At 38.1% G+C, this 19,708-nt stretch overlaps 1 protein-coding gene across 3 annotated transcripts in view; it reads left to right on the forward strand.

Moving 5' to 3' along the window:
• Nucleotides 1–505: 505 nt before the first annotated feature.
• The window catches only part of PRKACB (protein kinase cAMP-activated catalytic subunit beta), a 104,984-nt gene continuing 85,781 nt past the window's right edge, over nucleotides 506–19,708 (forward strand). Inside the window, exon 1 of one of the 3 annotated variants that reach the window (XM_019715232.2) lies at nucleotides 506–839. In XM_019715232.2, the coding sequence (XP_019570791.1) occupies nucleotides 794–839 (46 nt within the window). In that variant the 5' untranslated portion in view covers nucleotides 506–793. The remainder of the gene's footprint in view (nucleotides 840–19,708) is intronic. The other 2 variants (XM_019715236.2, XM_019715233.2) reach the window with 2 other exon arrangements.

Consider the following 19,708-nt stretch of genomic DNA (forward strand, 5'->3'; position numbering starts at 1 on the left):
AACGTGGTGAGCTCGGCGAATACCTGAATCTGCAAGGTGACGAGAGGATCCTGATCACCGTAGGGACGGGGTTATTTCCGCGGCTGATGCTGACCAGTCCTAATGGCCCAGAGGCGAGAACGGGGGATGTCCCCTCGCCAAGTGATCTACCTGACGGTGCGGTTCTCTGCAGCACGGGCTGTGTGTAGAAGGCAGCCTGCGAGCGAGCAGCCGCCGCGACGAAGGGCACGAAGCTACCCGAACCCCTGCCTGGCCTTGGGCGGCTCCGCTCCAGGACTCTGGCGACGCCAGGCTACGCGTTGTTCAGAGCTAACGGTTCTCCCGTCGCCACCCACATCTCGGAGACGGGCCTCCGAACACCAACCCCGGCGACAACATCCGGCTCTGCGGGCTGCGGACTGGCTTGTCCGGGCCACCCGGGTCCACCTTCCCCAGGCCGATCCCCCACGGTCGGCCCTCCGAGGCCCGGGCCTGTACGTCACTTCCGGTGCGCGCGCCCGCCGGCGGAGAGGGACCCGGACCCTGGCGGGGCGCGCGGGGGCGCGTGGGGAGGGCGGGGCCGGGGAAGGGGGAGTGTCTGCTCGCCGCCGCGGCTGCCGCCCGGCCGGAGGAGTTCGCTGAAGCCCCGCACTCAGAGTCGGCCCCGTCTTCCCGCCGGTACTCTGGGCATCAGCACCGGGAACACTCACCGCTCTGACCGGTGCAGAAGCGGGAGTTGCCTCAGCCTGTGGAGCGGCGGGGACGGCCCCAGCCCCGATTTCCCTCCCTGACCCCCTCTTTCCATCGCCCAGTCATGGGGAACGCGGCGACCGCCAAGAAAGGCAGCGAGATGGAGAGCGGTGAGTCAAGGGCCGGGTCCTGGGCCCCGCAGGGGGGGCCGGGGCGGGGCACCGAGCTTCCCTCCGGGTCGGTGCCCTAAGGCTGCGGGCATGGTCCAGGCCTCGCAGCAGCCGCAGGGAGCTGCTGCTGGACGGGGCCCTGGGGACCAGCTGCCTTCCTCCTCCACCTCCCTGCCCCCAGCTCCGGTCTGAGGGCTGAGCGCGAAGGGCCGGATGGAGAGAGGAGGGAAAAGTGCGGTCCTCGCGAGTCCCTGTCTCACTAGAGCGAGGGGGACTCACACATTCTGAAACACTTCCCCAAATATGGTCGGGATAAAGAAGTCCCTTGTACCATCCCAACCCTTTCTGCTCCCTCCTCCCCCCCCTCCCCACCCCCCAGCCACTTCTTTGGGAGCTACAGGTAGTGCTGTGGGCAGAATTGGCTCTTTTCCCTCCATCACGGTTGCAACCAAACCTTATCACAAGGTGAAGGCTGCTAGTCTAGCTCCCCGCAGGTGAGGTTAATCCTGAGTGGGCAACTATGTTTTAGAGATCCTCCCTCTTCAGATCAGGAATGGAAAGTACGATAAGACTCAACAGCAACTTTATCCATTAGAGAAAGAAAACAAGGCAGACTTGCCTTTTCTTAAGAGTTTCAAGAATCTGCTACAATCTCTGTAAAACTTAAAAGTCACTCGGAGTTGAAGAGCTTACAGAAAACGGTGGATTTCTTCTGAGAGCTGAAAGTGCAGGCACAGCACACTTTACACAAAACAGGGCTATACGAATATCCATCCATCCATCATCCATCCATCTATATATTTAGTGGGGGTGAAAAAAAGTTTTCCTCCCAATTTCTGAGTTCTAACTGCTAATAAATTCACATGAGACAGAGTAACAGGAGAAAATCTCCAAAATTTGTTATGGATCTACATTTGGGGGTGCCATAAGATGAGAGACCTAAAGATGCATTGGGCAGTTGAGGTTTATATGCCATTTTGGATAAAAGAGAAAGGGGCAGAGGTCTGGGATTTCAAAGGAAAAGTAGGTTACTTACAGGTAGATAAAAAAAAAAAGCAAAGGTGGTAAACAAATTCCTGCTGGGCCACCCAGAAACAACAGGGCAGAGAGGGAAGTCTAAGAAACAGGCTTTTCTCCCTGTCTGTCACATTTAGTTTATATTATGATGCTTCCTTCCTTTAAGCAGGTTTTTCTATCTGAATACCTTTAGGCAGATAAAGCCGGAGGGCCAAAGATCTTTTTTCTGAGTCTTTTGTTTCTTAGTAACCAGTTTAGAATCAATATCCCAAAAGGCACATTTTGGGGTGGCAAAACTTTGGTTGCCCTTTATATATGTATCAGGATTGTTGTATAAAAAAATAAATAAATGGTTTGCCTTTGTCAGATTCATTTCAGATTTTAAAATTCAGACTGACCAAGTAACAAATGGTATTTGTTATAGCACCATGAGTAAATTACATCACAGCACACTTGAGGGAATCTCTGAAGATTTTTTCTAGTTTGTGTAAATAGTATCTCTAAATGCTTCTATGTTTGTAACATGTTTTAGGCCAATTTTGTAATTTAGCATGAAGGAAATAACTCTTTTTCTGTATTAAAGCAGAATTGATTTGGAAAGATTTAGTCATTCATTTTGTTTAATATGAGTAGTGAGATCAGATTAAATGCTTTATGTTTCACAAGTAAGGTTTTGGTGTTAATTTTCAGGAGTTCCAGAAAAGTTGGATGTACTATCATGCAAATCATCAAGAAACACCTTATTATGTGATATGGAGATTTAAAAAAACCAATGTAGAGGTAGAACTTTGTTATCTTTGTTTTTTAAAATTGCACAAATGTAGTAACTAAATGTATAGAAAGTATAAAGAATATAGAAAGTGAAAAGAATTATTTGTGCCTGATGCGTTATTTTCCCTTTTAATTTAAAGCTATATTAATTTAAGCTAAAACATGTGTCACTTGTATTACAAAAAGTGTGCTTAGTAATTGAATCATATCAGTGATTTTTATTAGCAAGTGCTGGCCTATACAGTGTTTATATTTTTAATAATGATAATAGACTCAGCTGTGATCTACAGTACTTCCCCCTTATCCATAATTTTGCTTTCTGTGGTTTCAGTTACCCTGGTCAGTCACATTCTGAAAATATTAAATGGAAAATTCCAGAAATAAACAATTCATAAGTTTGAAATTTGTGCCGTTCTGAGTACTATGATGAAATTTCGTGCCATCTCACTTTATCCCACCCAGGACATGAACTATTCCTTTGTCCAGTGTATTCATTACCTGCCCATTGGTCACTTAGTTGCCATCTTGGTTATCAGGTCTACTGTCAATGGTATCACAGTGCTTGTGTTCAAATAACCGTTATAGTAGCCTAGCACTATGCCCCAATGCCTGTGTCACTCACCTCACTGCATCTCTTCACATAAGCATTGTATCGTCTCACATCATCACAAGAAGAGAAGGGTGTGTATGGTACAATAAGATATTTTGACAGAGAGAGACTACATTCACAAAACTTTTATTACAGTATATTGTTATAAGTGTTCGATTTCATTATTAGTGACTATTGTTAATCTCTTACTGTATGTCTACTTTATCAATTAAACTTTATCGTAGGTATGTATACCATGTTTCCCAAAAATAAGACCTAGCTGGACAATCAGTTCTAATGCGTCTTTTGGAGCAAAAATTAATACAAGACCCAGTCTTATTTTACTATAATATATTATAACATAAGACGGGGTCTTATATTAATTTTTGCTCCAGAAGACGCATTAGAGCTGATTGTCCTGCTCAGTCTTATTTTTGGGAAAACACGGTACATAGGAAAAAAATAGTATATGTAGGGCTCAGTAGTATACATGGTTTTGGGCATCTATCGGGGGTCTTGAGAATGTATCTGCCATGGCTAAGGGGGAACTACTGTATTTCTGTTGTTTCTTATTAAGTTACCAAACCAATTCTCCCCTAGACAGTATTAATTTGAAGCTCATATTTATGGGATAACCTTGGAATATTTATAGAAAACAGAGTGGAAGCTTTAAATGTTTATCTAAATATACTTAAATTATTCCTGTGAATAAATTCCTTCCTAAGCTTTGTTAGTGACAGCCTACTTCTTAAGGATGTTTGCCAACTTTTTATGTAAGTTTATTAATGGAAACTGAAGGTCATTATGGTAGTTTGAATAAATCTTGAAAGTGGTGAAAAAAAAAAACATAGCAAATAATGTCTCATGGGGACAGTTATTTGAAATGTCACATGTTGGTCAGTTTGTAATTTTTATTTGGAGCAATGTTATCAGGCACTGCTGCTGCTGTTCTGTAGTGAACAAAGAAATGTTATTGACTATCTTAAAACTTAATGAAAGAACAGCTTTACTATTATATATCTAACTGTTCTGTGTATTTTTTTTAAAAATTACTCTTGAAAATATATGCTTTTCACAATTTGAATGTAATTATTTAAACTTCAGCAGATAGACACATAAAGCATAAAGTTTTAGAAATGTAAGTAATCGCTGGAATGATTACACTTCAAAGCCAAAGAGCCTGATCTCTGAAGAAGCTGGAGTTGAGATCATACTAATAGTGATATCACAGTAAGAAATAGATTCTGGTGCCCTGACTCCATTCTGTATCACTAAATAATCAATTAATACATATATTTTCAAAATGTCTACCAAGTGTATTAGTTTCAGTTGAAGACCCTGTGAATAAAAACTCAAGGAATTTACTATTTAGTGTAAGAGAGAAAATATACATATAAAAGTTAACTGGAAAGCGAAATACAGTACTAGTGCTAACATTGTGGAAAGTGAAGTTAGAATTCTAAAAACTACCAATAGGAAAATGATTTGAAAAGCTGATTTAAAAATATCAGGTTGGTTGAGATTTGAGGTTTGTTTTGGACCATGTCTTATACAGGTGACCCTGGAATTTAGTTCTAAAAATATTCCAGAAGAATGAAGCTGCGCATAAAGATATTTGAGAAGGATCCTGGTTGGCTTTGACCATCTGGTGCTTATGTTGTACTCTATTGAAACCTATTCCTCTGCTCTTAAAATTAAACACTTTCTGGGGTAAGACTTGTAAGCTAGGGAGATTCCATTCTCATTTCCACAGTTTCTGGAGACAGCGTTAAGTTAGGTACCTATTGTACTATAGTGAACTAGGAATTTGTATTGATATGTCTTAAAACTTAATGAAAGAATAACTTACCATTACATACTTGTTTTGTGTATTTTTAAAAAATTACTCTAAAAATATGCATTTTAAAATTTAAATGTAGTTATTTAAACTTCAGCTAACACACAAAAGCATAAAGTTTTAGAAGTTATGAGTATATAATTCTCTGAGAAGTTTTAAATTTTTGTCATTCAAAACTGTTTTACTTATCCATCTCTCACTGTTTAATTAGCCACAGTCACCAACAAGAAAAACACATGCCACTTATTTTAACCTGGGAGGAGTTTTATTTATTTCATTAAAAAAAATGTAGACCCCACAGGTTGCCTGTGGAGCTTTGTATTATTACACTCTCATGGCAAAGGTGTTAAGGCCTGTGGGTGAAGTGTTTTGGATGCAGATTCTCTCATGACTGCAAGTAGTAGAGCCACCATGTAACCTAGGGTTTATGTAACGATCTTTGAATGTTTCCCAGAGTATCTCTCTGTCTTAAGAACTTAAGGTGAATAGAAATTAATCAAAGAAAGTCACCAGGAGACTAGGTTCAACCAAAATGGGAGTTTCATAACAACTACGTTTTTTGAAGGCTTACTATGTGCTAGGTTCCCTATGTGCTTTGCATGAATTATTTCACTTAATCTTTTCAACCCTATGAGTAGCTGAGTTATTTCTCCACTATATGGTTGAGGAAATGGAGGCTCAGAGAGCCGAGATGACTTGCCTGAGGTTACATAGTTGGTAAGTCAAGAAGCAACATTTGAACCAAGGCAGCCTAACCCCAGAACCTGAAATCCTAACCACTGTGCTAAACAGCTTCTGTATCCAGTGGAAAAGCTGATTCTAAGACACATAGCTTATACTTTACTTCATTTTAGTTTATTATGAATTATAGAAAATGTTGGTTGTTTTCAGTAGTGACTTTATTTGGATATATTAAATATCTTCAGTGAGACTCATTTTTTTATTGTACCTTTCTCTGGATTCAGTTTTCTCATCTGTACAAAGAGGAAGAGGGATTAAATTACTTTGAATTTTTAATATTTAAAAAACCATATTAAATTACTTTTCAGATTCAATATGGTATAATTTCAAATTAAGCCATATAAAGTTAATTTTATATCTTAAAGTCTTTGTTACTATTTGTATTTAATTATGTCTTCTCATCCGTAAATGTATGCCAACCAAAAAATTACTATTTGAACTTGTATTGACATTTTTAAAGTATTTAGAAATTAGCGTTTTAGCCATGGTGTAGAATAGCACTGTGCAATCATCCTTTCTGCCGTGATGGAGCTGTTCCTACCTGCGGTGTCTAATGTGGTTCACACTAGCTGCATGTGGCCGTCGAGCACTGGAAATGTGACCAGGGCAACTGAGGAACTGAAGTTTTAACACACGTGTGGCTATGAGTACTTGGTATGTTGGACAGCACGGATGTAGAACATACTAGCTGTCTTTCCATAAAAATTCCAATTCATCTTCCCAACATCTTGGGAATTTGTGGATCCTCACAAATGTGTGTAGATCAACAAAATGCTGGATTTATCTTTTCCAGCTAAGAATTAACTTATTTCTTCAGCATTTTCTCTGAATAAGCGTTTGTAAACTTAGTGAATAGATGATTATAGTTTGGGAATTTGTATGTAATCTGTAAAGTTAACTACAAAGTTAATTTATTAGGTGCTACTAGAATTAAAATTTTGTAGCTTTTAATACTGAATCTCAGTGAATATATTCTTATTGAAAATTTTTATAGATTTAAATATTGATTAGAAGCAAATTTAGTGATCTCATATCTTACTCATATCTTTAATTACAGACTTTTATTTTAAAGGAAAATCAGTAGCTGATATTTGAGATATTTGTTCCAATTCAGTGGACTGACAGAACTACTTAGGAATAGTCTTCCTAGGGTTAAAAAATAAGAAAAAGGAAAAAAAGAAAGTCAAGACAAACAGAAACACTATTTAGATGATAAAGACATGTTATGTCATCCAGTTTTGTGATTCTGTGATTCATTTGTGCATATTATCTACTTTATAAAATTATCTCATGTTCAGGAACCATTTTTCTTATTCTCCTGGTCAGTGTTCTCCACTTAGATAAAGACAGATTGTTGCTTTTCATTTTCAGCAGCAGGATAATTAGAGACATGAGAGCAGCTTAGAAAAGTGAGCCATGGCTGAGTGGCAGAAGCAGCACGTGTAAAGATCCCACATAAGCCAGGATAGCTGTTAAGATCCTGTCAGATAGTCAGGAGTTGACCATAAATCATTTTGATATGCCATTAAATTAATAAAACAATTATTAGGTTGGTGCAAAAGTAATTGCGGTTTAAAAGGTTAAAAATAATTGCAAAAACTGCAATTACTTTTGCACGAACCTAATATAATTTACAAAAAATTCTCTCTATATCTAGGTGATAATAAATATTAGTACATCTATGTGACCAGATTTCCTCGGGGGAAGTAAATTTTAAGTTTTTAATGAAAAAAATTGTGTTAAATAAAAAAATGTGGAATTTATGGGTGATAAATATACCCAGGTCAGTACCATATAATTTTGAGCATTTTATCTTAATTAAAAATATATTCCTTCAAGAGTATCCTATATGGTTCTTTTCTTTATTTGTTCATTCATTCCTCCACATACTTGAGCTTCTAAACGACTGACTCTAAGCAAGACTTTGAAACTAAAGATTAAACAGGACACAGTACCTGCTCCAGAGTGTCTGTTTTCCAGAAGAGGGAGACAGACATGTTAACAAATTAATGGCAAAAAACAAACAAACCAGAAAACAAAAAACTTACAAATATTTTCATGGAAGTTCAGTGGGGGAACCAATGGAAAGTATGGTCATTTACATTGGGGTGGGAAGGTGAGATTCAAAGAGGAGGTAAGCTCTGAAGTGAGCACTGGAAATGGTAAATGTTCAACAGCAGGATTACAGGGGAAAGGGGTTCTGGGTAGAGGTGGCACAGAGTGAGCAAAGATGCAAAGGTGTGAAACAACATGGCATATTCAGGAAAAGGAAATAAGTTGTCCATTATGGCTAAATGATAGAAGATGGGGTTAGTTATAGGGAAGAGAGAAGACTGTATAATAAAAGATGAGACTGAAGATATGGATAGAGGCCATATAATATAAAAGAAAGAGTGTATTTTACCCTATAAACATTAGAGAGCTGTTACAGACTTTGAAATAAGGGAGAGATACAATTTGGGTTTTAGAGAGGTGACTTTGGTGGTAATGTGAAGGTGAGTCACCATGGAACAAGTGGAGTGGAGGCAGGAAGATCAATTAGAAGACTCCCTCATGAGGGGCTTTGAGGTTATGAATCAAAGTGCTAGAGGTAGGGATGCAGGAAAGGATCTGAAATGTGAGAAATTTGGAAAACTGAGCAGACTGTACTTTACTGATAGCATGTGGGGAATGAGGAAAAGGAGGAATTGGGAACGACTCCCAAGTTTTTACCTTCTGCGTTTCGTGGATGGGTTGTGATGCCAATAATGGAGTCAGAAATAAATACAAGCGGAAGAGCAGATTTGGGGGGGCATATTAAACTTGGGGTACCTGTGACATTTCTGAGAAATTTTATCTGGTTGTTTTATATGTGGATGGTCTTTTATTCTCCTGGCCAAGAGGGGTGGGGGCAGGAATGATCTTGGATGGTCAACGGGTCTTTTCCACATTTCATCCTCATTTTGTTCCTCCTTTTAAGGACAGATGTTTAGAAACTATAGAACTATAATATCTGACAATATTTATAATATCTATAAATTAGGAACTATACCTACTAAATGCACTGATGAGAACATTATAACTTTTAAAGACACAAAATAATTTAAAGTCAGGTAAAATATTACAATCATAATTCAAGTATGCATCCTGTAACCTATTGAGCTTTATAGTCATGTGGTATAGTGGAAAGAACATGTAAAATATAATACTAACATGTATTGAATAAATATCAGTTTTCTTCCGCTGGAGTGTTTAAAAATAGATATTAATAAGTTAAGATATAATTTAATAAAAAGAACATGAACTTAGAGTAAGAAAAATCTAAATTCTGTTTCCTAATACATTCTGTTACTTCACTTTGGACACGTGTTTTAATATCTCCAAGCTATGCTGTGAAATTGAGAAAGATGGATTTGATAATGAGTCTGTGGTCTCTTCCACCTTTATAATCAAGTGATTCCAATATATGAGTATTTATGAAATGAAAGAATATAGATTTGAAAAGGAGCAAGACTCGGGCATAAATTATAGAAGGTTCTCACAAAATAATGTAGGTAGAAATGAGTCCCAATGTGAGCAAATATAAGGTAATTATCTAAGGAAATGTTTTATCTGTACCTAAAGAATGATAGTCTCTGCATTTTGACCTGAAAAACGAATTTATGAATCACTGTATTGATCTTTGAAGATACTGTCATGTTCTCATGTTCTACTACAGATAAAGGGACTATCTGAATGTTGGTCAACAGGAGAGTGTATTGGAAATAAATGATTCTTGAGCAGTTAACAAATACGGCAAGGCTCTTGGTAAGAATGTCTGTCTGAAATGACATGACAAGAAGGGGATAGGAGACAACGTGGTTAAGGGACTGATAATGAGGCTGTGGTCTACTTTTAATGTGAAACCCCTAGCACACTATGTGTAGTTGTGATATTTTGTATATGGCAGATCCAGAGAAAGTTAAGATCAAGGGCAGGTAATAGAAGTAAGAATGGAAGATCTATCGTATGAGGATAAACTAAAAAAAAATCAACAAAACTCTTCAATTTAGAAAGATTAGAGCTGCATGATTGAAGTGTATACATCAAGTAGTATCAAGACAGAAAATATAGCATTGTTCCCTTAAATTTGAAAAACTAGAATCCATGGGCTAATCTCAAAACTTTTATAAAAGCTGGTTGTAGAGCAAATAAAAGGAAGTACAGTCAAACCTTGATAAACTAGGCTTAGAAAATAAATGTATTTAACTGATTTTGCAATCATTTGTATTAAAGGTAAAAATATTTGTACTTATAAATTCAGATAGTATCTTTAGCAATTGCTAGAAAAACTTAATGCTCTTTTACTTTTTTTAGGTTTTGTCACCCCTTCAGATTTTACAGCTACCAAAAGAATCATCAATATTAACCAATAAATCTTTTTCTTGATAATATTGTGGTTTGTTACTGTAATGCAAATGATAAATTCTCGCCCCTGATGTGGAGGTATAGCTTAACATTTTATATTTTAATCTGTTATAATTCATTCATTTATTTTTTTAAAATTCTGGGCAGTGGGAGATAAAGAGTTGTCATTATGTAGCTCATAGTCTAGTGGAAGATTTAGATAAGTAAATGAGAACTTTGTAAGAGGTGTAGTATAGAATGTTTCCTATAGTAATAGTTTGGTTTTTTACTTTTTGGTTGTAATGTAAATTAGATTCAGGAATGCTCTATAGCTTTGCAGATGAGTTTCTGAATCAAATTTGGGACTCTTTTAAAAAGAAATACGCACTAATTGAGAATTCACAATGATGACTGATGCATTAACATATTTGACAATATCTATCTTGTTTAGTGTTTTAATCTCTAGAATTTGGCATAATTCCTGGCTCATAGTGGAAGCTGAAATCATGGATAGTTAAATGATATAAAAAATTCAAGCCTATTTTAGAAATGTTTACTCCTCTTCCCCCTCAGTTGGCAGGTAATTTCTCTGTAATATATTGACTATTTGGGTACAGTAGTTGATTTAGTTGGTAAGAGGATACCTCTTTTCCTCTCTTCTTAGCACATCATTTATTCGACATTTGTATATCAAAATTATATCACTTTTAATTGGTAGGGAGAGACTGATCTCAGGCTTCAGGTAGGAAGACATTGGATTAGGGAAACTATTATGCTACCAACCTCTTGAAAAATTCCTGCTCTTTTGAGGCCTGCTATGGTCTGAATATTTGTGTCTCCCCAAAATTCGTAGGTTGAAACCCTAACCCTCAAGGTGATAGTATTACAAAGGAGACCTTTGAGAGGTGATTAGGTCATGATTAGGGCAGAGCCCTCAGGAATGGGATTAGTGTCCATATAAAAGAGGCCTGAATGAGTTCCCTGCCCCTCCCACCATGTGAGGTACAGTGAGAAGATGACTGTCAGTGAGAAGGTGGGCTTTCACCAGACACCATGTCCGCTAATCCCGTGATCTTAAACTTCCACTCTTCAGAACTGTGAGAAATACCTTTCGGTTGTTTATAAGCCATGCAGTCTGTGGTATTTTGTTATATCAGCCTGACCAGACCAAGACAAGGCTGTACCATTCAGCGGGACGTTCCCCATTCTGTTGCTGTCATTTACCAATCGATTGCGTACTTCTCTTTATTCACCAAAAACTGGAGCACCTGGCTCAGTCTTTCTCTACACTGTGAGCCCTGTATTCATCACAGGTGGCTTCAAATTCTATGTGGATGACCCATCCATTACCAGTGCGTCTCAGTTCCTCAACCACGTTATCTTCTGTCCCCTTCTTTCTATGTCAGTGCAGATAAACAGTCTGACGAAGAACCTTGCCGTCTTTGTTAACTGCTCAAGAATCATCAATGAAGGCATGCCATTCTCTGATTACAATGTCCTCTCCTTTTCTCCTTTTTTAAATATTCCCATTTTGATCATTCGGCGTCAGATCCTCTCATCTATTCATCCATCAGCCCTCTCCCTTTATTTTCCTTCTTAACCAGTTTAGATTACACAGTTCCCAAAATCCTTTACACTTTTGTCTTTTTATCACATCTTTCTGACAAAAATATAACTGATAAACTCAACTATCTGATTTCTCAGTGCTTTCAGCCCAGAGCTAAGCACTGCTGGAGAAAGCCACATAGAAGGGCGCTATGAAGTCAGCCTCAGATGGGCTGGCAACATGACCTGACAATTCTACCACATTTATCCGATTCAGTCTGTCTCCCATTCTTCACAATTTCTATTTCATTCTCTTCTCTTTATAATTCTGAACTCCCCATTATCTCTCATTCTCAGTGATGATTATGCCTCATATTTCACAAAGAAAACAAAAATATATCAGATAAGAACCCTTCAACTTCTTTGTCAAACATCCACATATTTTGTATTTTAACTTAGCTCATCTTGTTATTCTCTTACAATAGAGATTATTTGTTCCATTTATCTATTGTTACATCACACATCACTCCTACATTTAGTGGCTTAAAACAGTGGTAATATTTGTTTTGCTTAGGAAGGTGCAATTTGGGCAGAGGCTGTATACAAGGACATCTCATCTCTGTTCTGTTCAACAACAACTAGCTCAGCTCAAAGGCTGAGGCCTAGAACCACCTGGAGACTTGATCATTCATGTGTCTCCTGTTGTGCTATGTGTGGATAGTGGGAACTTTACGTGGGACACTGGCACATGGCCTCGATGTGTGGCTTGTGCTTTCTTATAGCATGGTGGCTGAGTGCTAAGGGAGAGGAAAGGACAGAGCCAGGTGGAAGTTGTATCACCTTTCAAGACCTAGTCTCAGCCGACGAGCAGTGTCACTTCTCCTGCATTCTGTTCATTAGAAGTGAGTCATTTAGGTGAGTCCATATTTGAAAGAAGATGAATTAGATTCCACCCTTTGATGGAAGTTCAAAGTTTTTGACATGTTTTAAAATCCACCACATTCTACATCTTTCTCTGCAAGGCCAGTCCGTCTACCATTACTTTGGACCCCATCCCCTCCTGCTTTCCTAGGAACCTTATGCTATTGTGTGTTCTTCTCTTTTATGTTAACCTGTCTTCTTGTCATTTGTGATACAAATGTGAACCCCATTATCTTGAACTTTCAGTTTTGAGTTTTGACTCTACAGTCTCTTCCTTCCCCCTTTTTCATCTCTCACCTACTAAAGTGAACTGGCCTGTGAATGTGGCCATTTCAGTTGCCTTTGGTTGCCAGGCAGGTAATTAATTTAAATGTGTGGTAAAGCCTGAGGCCAGGATTTCTTTAAAAAGGAGAAAGTATTCTTTTTTTTCCTTCCTATGTTATAGCTACTTACATTCATCATGCAGAGAACATAACCTACACTTAATGCAGTTCAACTTTTAGAATACAACTTGTTTGAAAGTTATGGTCTGCCTATAAGTACTTCAGTGTGTAACAACATAAAAACATAAAAAAAATGTTAAAATGAGAGGGGCAACTGACTGAAAGTGTATGCAAGGAGGTGATTATAATGCTTGACCTTTGAATTTATGCTTTTTAAGGAGTAAAAAGGAATTAGGGTATGAAGTATAGTAAAACTGATTGGAGGTCTTGGTAAGGTCTGAAGATACAGCTGGTCCAGCGGTACTAAAGGGAGTGAGCTAAAAAGAAAGATAGGTGGTGATCAGAGACAGGATAGAATGAAATGGGTCTAGGGTACTATTTTTGAAGTGAGTGTCTAAGGTAGGGTAAGGTGGGGATATACATATCAAATGAATATAGATATTAAATTAGAAAGATTAGAATATATAGATATTAAATGGACATATATATTAAATGAACTACAAGTGGCCCAATTTTATGCGTGGTGTTAAATATAAGAAATATGTACATGTTATAATGCCTGTTTAAAACTTTTATTAAAAATCTTAGCGAAGTACTTAAAATTTTGATTTTAACAATGTAATTTTCAGATAAAAAGACAGTATGTTAAATGTATTTAAATGGCATCAGTTTTTATCTAATGGTGTGTAGCCAATGATCTGCAAAATGGCGAGAGAATGCTGAGTTGTGAGACTTAGAAATTGTGTATGATGTGTTTCTCTTGGACCTAGATGATCAATATGTAGTAACTATAATGTTTTAAGGTAAATCCTTAACCACTGTTTATATAGATTGGGCACATTTTTTTATTGAGTGTGAAGTTCCAGTCAATGGACAACTAGAAACAGTAAATTAATGTACTGGAATAATGTTAGATTATAAGGAGAAGATTTATATTTATAACCTCAGGATCACCCAGAATAAAAAGATGGAAGAATTCAGGGAGAAATTTTAGAGTTATCCTTTAAAACTTTTAAAAATTACATAAAACAGTGTATATCTCTCTCACAATAACCCTATGTAATAGATATTATTATTGTCATCATTTTTTCTAGTAAGAAAGCTAAGGCTTAGAATAGTGAAAAAAGGTCACACAGGTAGTTAATTGGCAGAGCTTTGTGTGATGTAGCTTAGTTGATCTGATTCTAGGCCTTCATAATCACTATGTTATACTGCTCCCCTAAAATGCTGATGGTAATTTTCTTTTAAAAATTTGGAATTTGAAGCTGGCCTAGAAGCCAAAGGGCCCTTAGAAGATTTGTCTACATACTTGTCACCTTTTTAGAATATTACTTAGCCTATGTGCCGGGCACTGCTGTCAGTACTACACGTATAATACCTCTTTTAACTTCATAACCTTTTGCGGTAGAAACTATGATTGCTTTTTTTTTATACAAGGGAAAAATAGGCACAGAGAGGTTAAGTAACTTGTCCAAAGCCATATGGTTAGTAAGCAGTAAAGCAGGGATTTGAACCTAGGCGGTTTGATTCTAAAGTCTGTGTTCTTAACCGCATGCCATATTGGCTACTTTTCTAAAAACTTGTAAATGTTTTTTTTCATTTATGCATCTCTTTCATAATAATCTTTCCAGTGATGGTAAACTCATTATCCTATAAGGCAGTATATCAGTCAGGGTTGCACCAGAGAAACAGCATCAGTAGGATATATATTAAGAGATATAGTGCAAGGAACAGACATCAATTTGTGGGGTCTGGTTAGACACGTCCAAAATTCACAGGGCAGGCCATTAGGAAGGGCAAGCAGGAACTCTGGGGCACGGGCTGAAGCTACAGTTCCCAGGCTGAATTTCTTTAGGGAAGCTTCAGTTATGCTTGTAAGGCCTTTCAACTGATTGCATCAGACCCACCCAGATTCTCTACTTGAAGTAAACTGATTATGAACTTTAATCACATCTACAAAATACCTTCATAGCAAAACCTACATTAGTGTTTGAATAACTGGAGACCATACACTAGCCAAGTTGGCACATAAAACTGATCATCACAGACAACTTTTTTTTTAACCCCTAAGATGTGGGATGGGGTGGGGGTGGGGGAGTGTTTTTTTCCCCAAGCCAGGAATGGAAACTTCTATTTTATTTTCAACCTTCATTTATTTATTGATCACTCCTACTACCTCAACTCCACTCCCCCACCCCAGAAGATACATAAACCATATTGCATGTAAAGTAAAAAATTTAAAATAAGCACAAGCCTCAAAATAAAAAGTACAGGGCCACCCCGGTGGCTCAGGCGGTTAGAGCTCCATGCTCCTAACTCCGAAGGCTGCCGGTTCGATTCCCCCACATGGGCCAGAGGGCTGTCAACCACAAGGTTGCCAGTTCAACTCCTTGAGTCACGCAAAGGACGGTGGGCTTCGCCCCCTACAACTAAGATTGAACACGGCACCTTGAGCTGAGCTGCCACTGAGCTCCCGGATGGCTCAGTTCGTTGGAGAGCGTCCGCTCAACCACAAGGTTGCTGGTTCGACTACCGCAAGGGATGGTGGGCTGTGCCCCCTGCAACTAACAATGGCAAGTGGACCTGGAGCTGAGCTGCGCCCTCCATAACTAAGATTGAAAGGACAAAAACTTGACTTGGCAAAAAGTCCCAGAAGTGTACACTGTTCCCCAATAAAGTCCTGTTCCCCTTCCTCAATAAAATCTTTAAAAATAAAACATAAAAAGTACAGAAATGATGAAACCAGAAAACCTATGCTGAGACTAGTTACTGTGAACATAAAATTTAGCACTTTTTACGTGGCAAGGGAGTTACACACTACAGAATCTCTTTCCAAATTCACTGAAATTCTAACAGGAATTGAGCATGGGTTTCTATCAGAAATTTATTAAATAAGCCTATAAAATTGATGAGATAATTGTTTAATGAAAGAGAATTCTCTGATAGATAGATAGATAGATAGAATACTTATTTGTGTCTACCTTTTTATCCTCTTGTGATAAATAAAATGTAAAATGCTGTAAAATCCATTATTAAGACATAGAAAATTTAAAGTAATATGTCATAGACCTTCAACTAGACTAAAAGGCTTATAAAAATCTTAAGTGTGTGCCTCACAGACCCTCTCAATTAGACAGTTTGGGTTTCCAGAAATAAGGACATTGTCCCATAGCAGGCTTACATGAGGCCCAGGATAGAGAACGGTTTCTCAGAAAAAAATGTGAATGTGGCTTTTGTCTATTGGAGTTGATTATAATTTGATAATAAGAAACCCACAGAGCTTTAAAAGGAATTGTATCACTTAGATTGAAAGGGGCAGAGAGTTTGTAATGAAAAAAAAACACAAACCCTCTGTGCCTTCAACCTCCTATGGAAGGAAGCAGGCTGAGAAGCTATTCAGTTCTAAATAGAGGCCATTTCTTACGGAAAATGAAGACTGACTCAGAGATGCAGTCAAGGGGCCAGGAAGTCAAGCTAAGAGACTTGGAGAACCACTCCCGGGGCTAATCAAGGAACTGGTGACTTGTTCCCAACTGGATTTCAGAATTGCTATTGACCTATGACTATTATGTGCCTGTTGTTTTCTCCCGTTTTGAATTTCTCCCATTGCAGTTCTCCTCTTCTTGCTTCACCACTGTATATTGGGTGTGTGTTGTGTAGATAACTTAATCTTAGTTCACTGGTCTTCAAATCAAAAGAATCGTAGCCGAGGAGCTGCATCCAAGAAACTGGATCTGAGGATCCCCATTTACATCTGCACCTGATTTAGATTCGGTCTTGGACTTTGAGCCAATATTATAATGGGATGAGAATTTTGGGAGTCTTGGGAGGGATTGAGTATACAAGTATTTTGAAAATAGAGGAGTGTAAATCATATGTGGCCAGAGAGTAGACTGGTAGAGCAGAGAAGGCTCCAAAGTTTTTAACTACTCTTTTCATTCAGAGGCATAGTTGATTTATTTACCTCTTTGAATCTGGGCTGGGTTCGTGATTGTTTAACCAATAAAATACAGTGGATGTGATTCTGGATCAATACCAGGCTTATGCTTTTGAGAGGGCTGAGAGCCTCTGCTCTCGTAGAAGCCAATGCTATGTAAGAAGTTTGACTATTCTAGCATGCTGTTAGAAGCCCAACTGGCCATTTGGAAAGAAAAAAATCAGACAAGAGAGCAAGAGTGAGAGAGATTGGCTGCATGAAATAGCAGCACTTGGCACTAGACAAGTGAATGAAGCTTTCCTAGGCCTTTTTAGTCAGTCAGCCCAGCCTTCAACTGAAGCCAGATGAGTGAGTGACTCAGCCAACAGGGGGACCTGAGATGCCAGATATGTGCTGCAGTCGGGCTATTCCAGCCATCCTCCAGCTGCTTGTGCCACCCAGCTCGGCCCTCACTCCTGCAGACAGAGATGAGCAATTCCTACTGTACTTTGTCTAAATTCTTGAACCACAGAATTGTGAGCAAAATACAGTTATTGTTTTAACAGTAAGTTTTGGTATTTGTTACATAGCAATAGACAAGTGAACCACAAATGAAGGAGCTGAAATACAGAAAAATTCTGTCACCTGCCCAATTTCACAGAGATAGGAAGAACCATTGTCTTCATTCATATTTTTACCTGCCTACGTCCCCGTTATTTCCAGAGGATCCTCTGGAACCCCTTTTCCATCATTAACAAACCTGTCTGCACCTGTAGGTTTTTCATATAATACAGGTTTATTCCCTAGCAACTTGCCTATAATAGTTGCCCAGTTATGGTTAGCATGTGACATACAGCTGGGCACTATTTAAAGAAATCTCAAGTGGGACCTTCTCTGAGCATTTTGTAAGAAAAATCCCTCACATGAAAGCATTTAATTAACAAAGTACAACTGACTGAAAATTTCTTAAAAGAAATTCAGAGTGATTTATGTAATATACCAAAAGGTAAAACAACTTAGTCTTCATGAGGTGTTAAAGTTTTTCTCAAAGTTCCTTTTGATTGCACTATTGATTAGAGGTCTTTCTGGACTATTCACTAGAACAGAATTCTACCCTGGTCACTTCTCCCTTCTGGATATTTTCTTCTGGAACATCCAGTTCCTTCCCATTTCCTTAATATGCAGAGAAACTTCTCCCTTTCACAGAGAACCTAACAGAATCTAACATTGAGGTACTGACACTTGGCTTTTTTTTTTTAACCTAGAGTGAGTTTATCAAAGCATTTTTTTGCAACAAATGAATTTTCCTATAACTATTAAGAGTGAAAGAAAATTTCCACTTATCATTACTTATGTATTAGAAAAAGAAAAAAAAATCTCAAGCCGAATTCCACCCTTCAAAGACAACCACTGTTAGTAGCATTTTTTCTTCAATACAGTAGTCCCCCCTTATCTGCAGTTTTGCATTCCATGGTTTCAGTTACCCATGGTCAACTGCATTCCAACAATATTAAATGGAAAATTCTAGAAACAAACAATTTATGAGTTTTAAATCATGCACCGTTCTGAGTAGTGTGATGAAATCTCCACGCTGTCCAGCTCCGTCCCTCCAGGGTCATGAATCATCCCTTTGTTCTCTGTGTCCACACTGCATATGCTCCCTGCCCGTTAGTCACTTAGTAGCCATTTCAGTTACCAAACTGTTTCCATATCACAGTGCTTGTGTTCAAGTAACCCTTATTTTATTTAATAATGGTTCCAAAGCACAAGGGTAGTGATGCTGGCAATTTGGATAAGCCGGAAAATGCTTCCTTTAAATAAAAATGTATGTGTGTATAGGAGAAACCTTAGTACATATAGGGTTCGGTACTATCCATGGTTTCAGGCAGCCACTGGGGGTCTTGGCACTTATCCCCCGTGGATAAGATGGGACTAAGATGTAGCCCTTTAAAAAATACTGTGGGTGAGTTTTAACAAAAATGATATTATAATGATGATAGTATAGTGCTTATTACTATGTGCCAGACACTATTATAAATGCTTACTCTGGTTTATTTAATCTACTTCATAACCCAGTGAGGTCTGTACTTTTATGAATCCCATTTGCAGGTGAAGAAACTGAAGCAGTTAAGTAATTTGCCCAAGCTCACATAACTGGGGTTCAAATCCAGGGAGTCTTGAATTTAGAGTCTGTACTTTTGATCGTTATTCTAACCTGCCATCCATATTAACACACTGACTTATACTTTGATTTTTTTTTCCATTTTTATGTTTGAATTTTTACATATAGTCAAATATTATTCTGTGGGATCATTCTTTTTACATTAACATCCAGTATGTTAAATTTATTAAAATAATACGTAAGAACTGATTTTTTAACTCGACTTCAGTAGTAACCATTCTCTCTGTTCCCAATAGCATTGACTAGTTTTGCCTGTTTTATAAATGAAATCATACAGTATGTGCTCTTTTGTGTCTGCTTTATTTTGCCTGATAGTTTGTAGAATTCATCCGTATTGTTGAGTGTAGTTGGGAATTGTCCATTTTCTCTAGTATTCTATTGTTTGACTATATTACAGTTTATCGATTCTGTTGTTGGGATGTGATCATTTTCCATTTGGGGGTATTATCAGTGGTGCTGCCATAAACATTCTGGTACATGTATTTTGGTGAATATACATATGCATTCCTACTGAGAGTATACCTAGTTGTGGACATTCAACT

The sequence above is a fragment of the Rhinolophus sinicus genome, linkage group LG06 (genome assembly GCF_036562045.2).
Source record: "Rhinolophus sinicus isolate RSC01 linkage group LG06, ASM3656204v1, whole genome shotgun sequence".
NCBI classification, from domain to species: domain Eukaryota; kingdom Metazoa; phylum Chordata; class Mammalia; order Chiroptera; family Rhinolophidae; genus Rhinolophus; species Rhinolophus sinicus.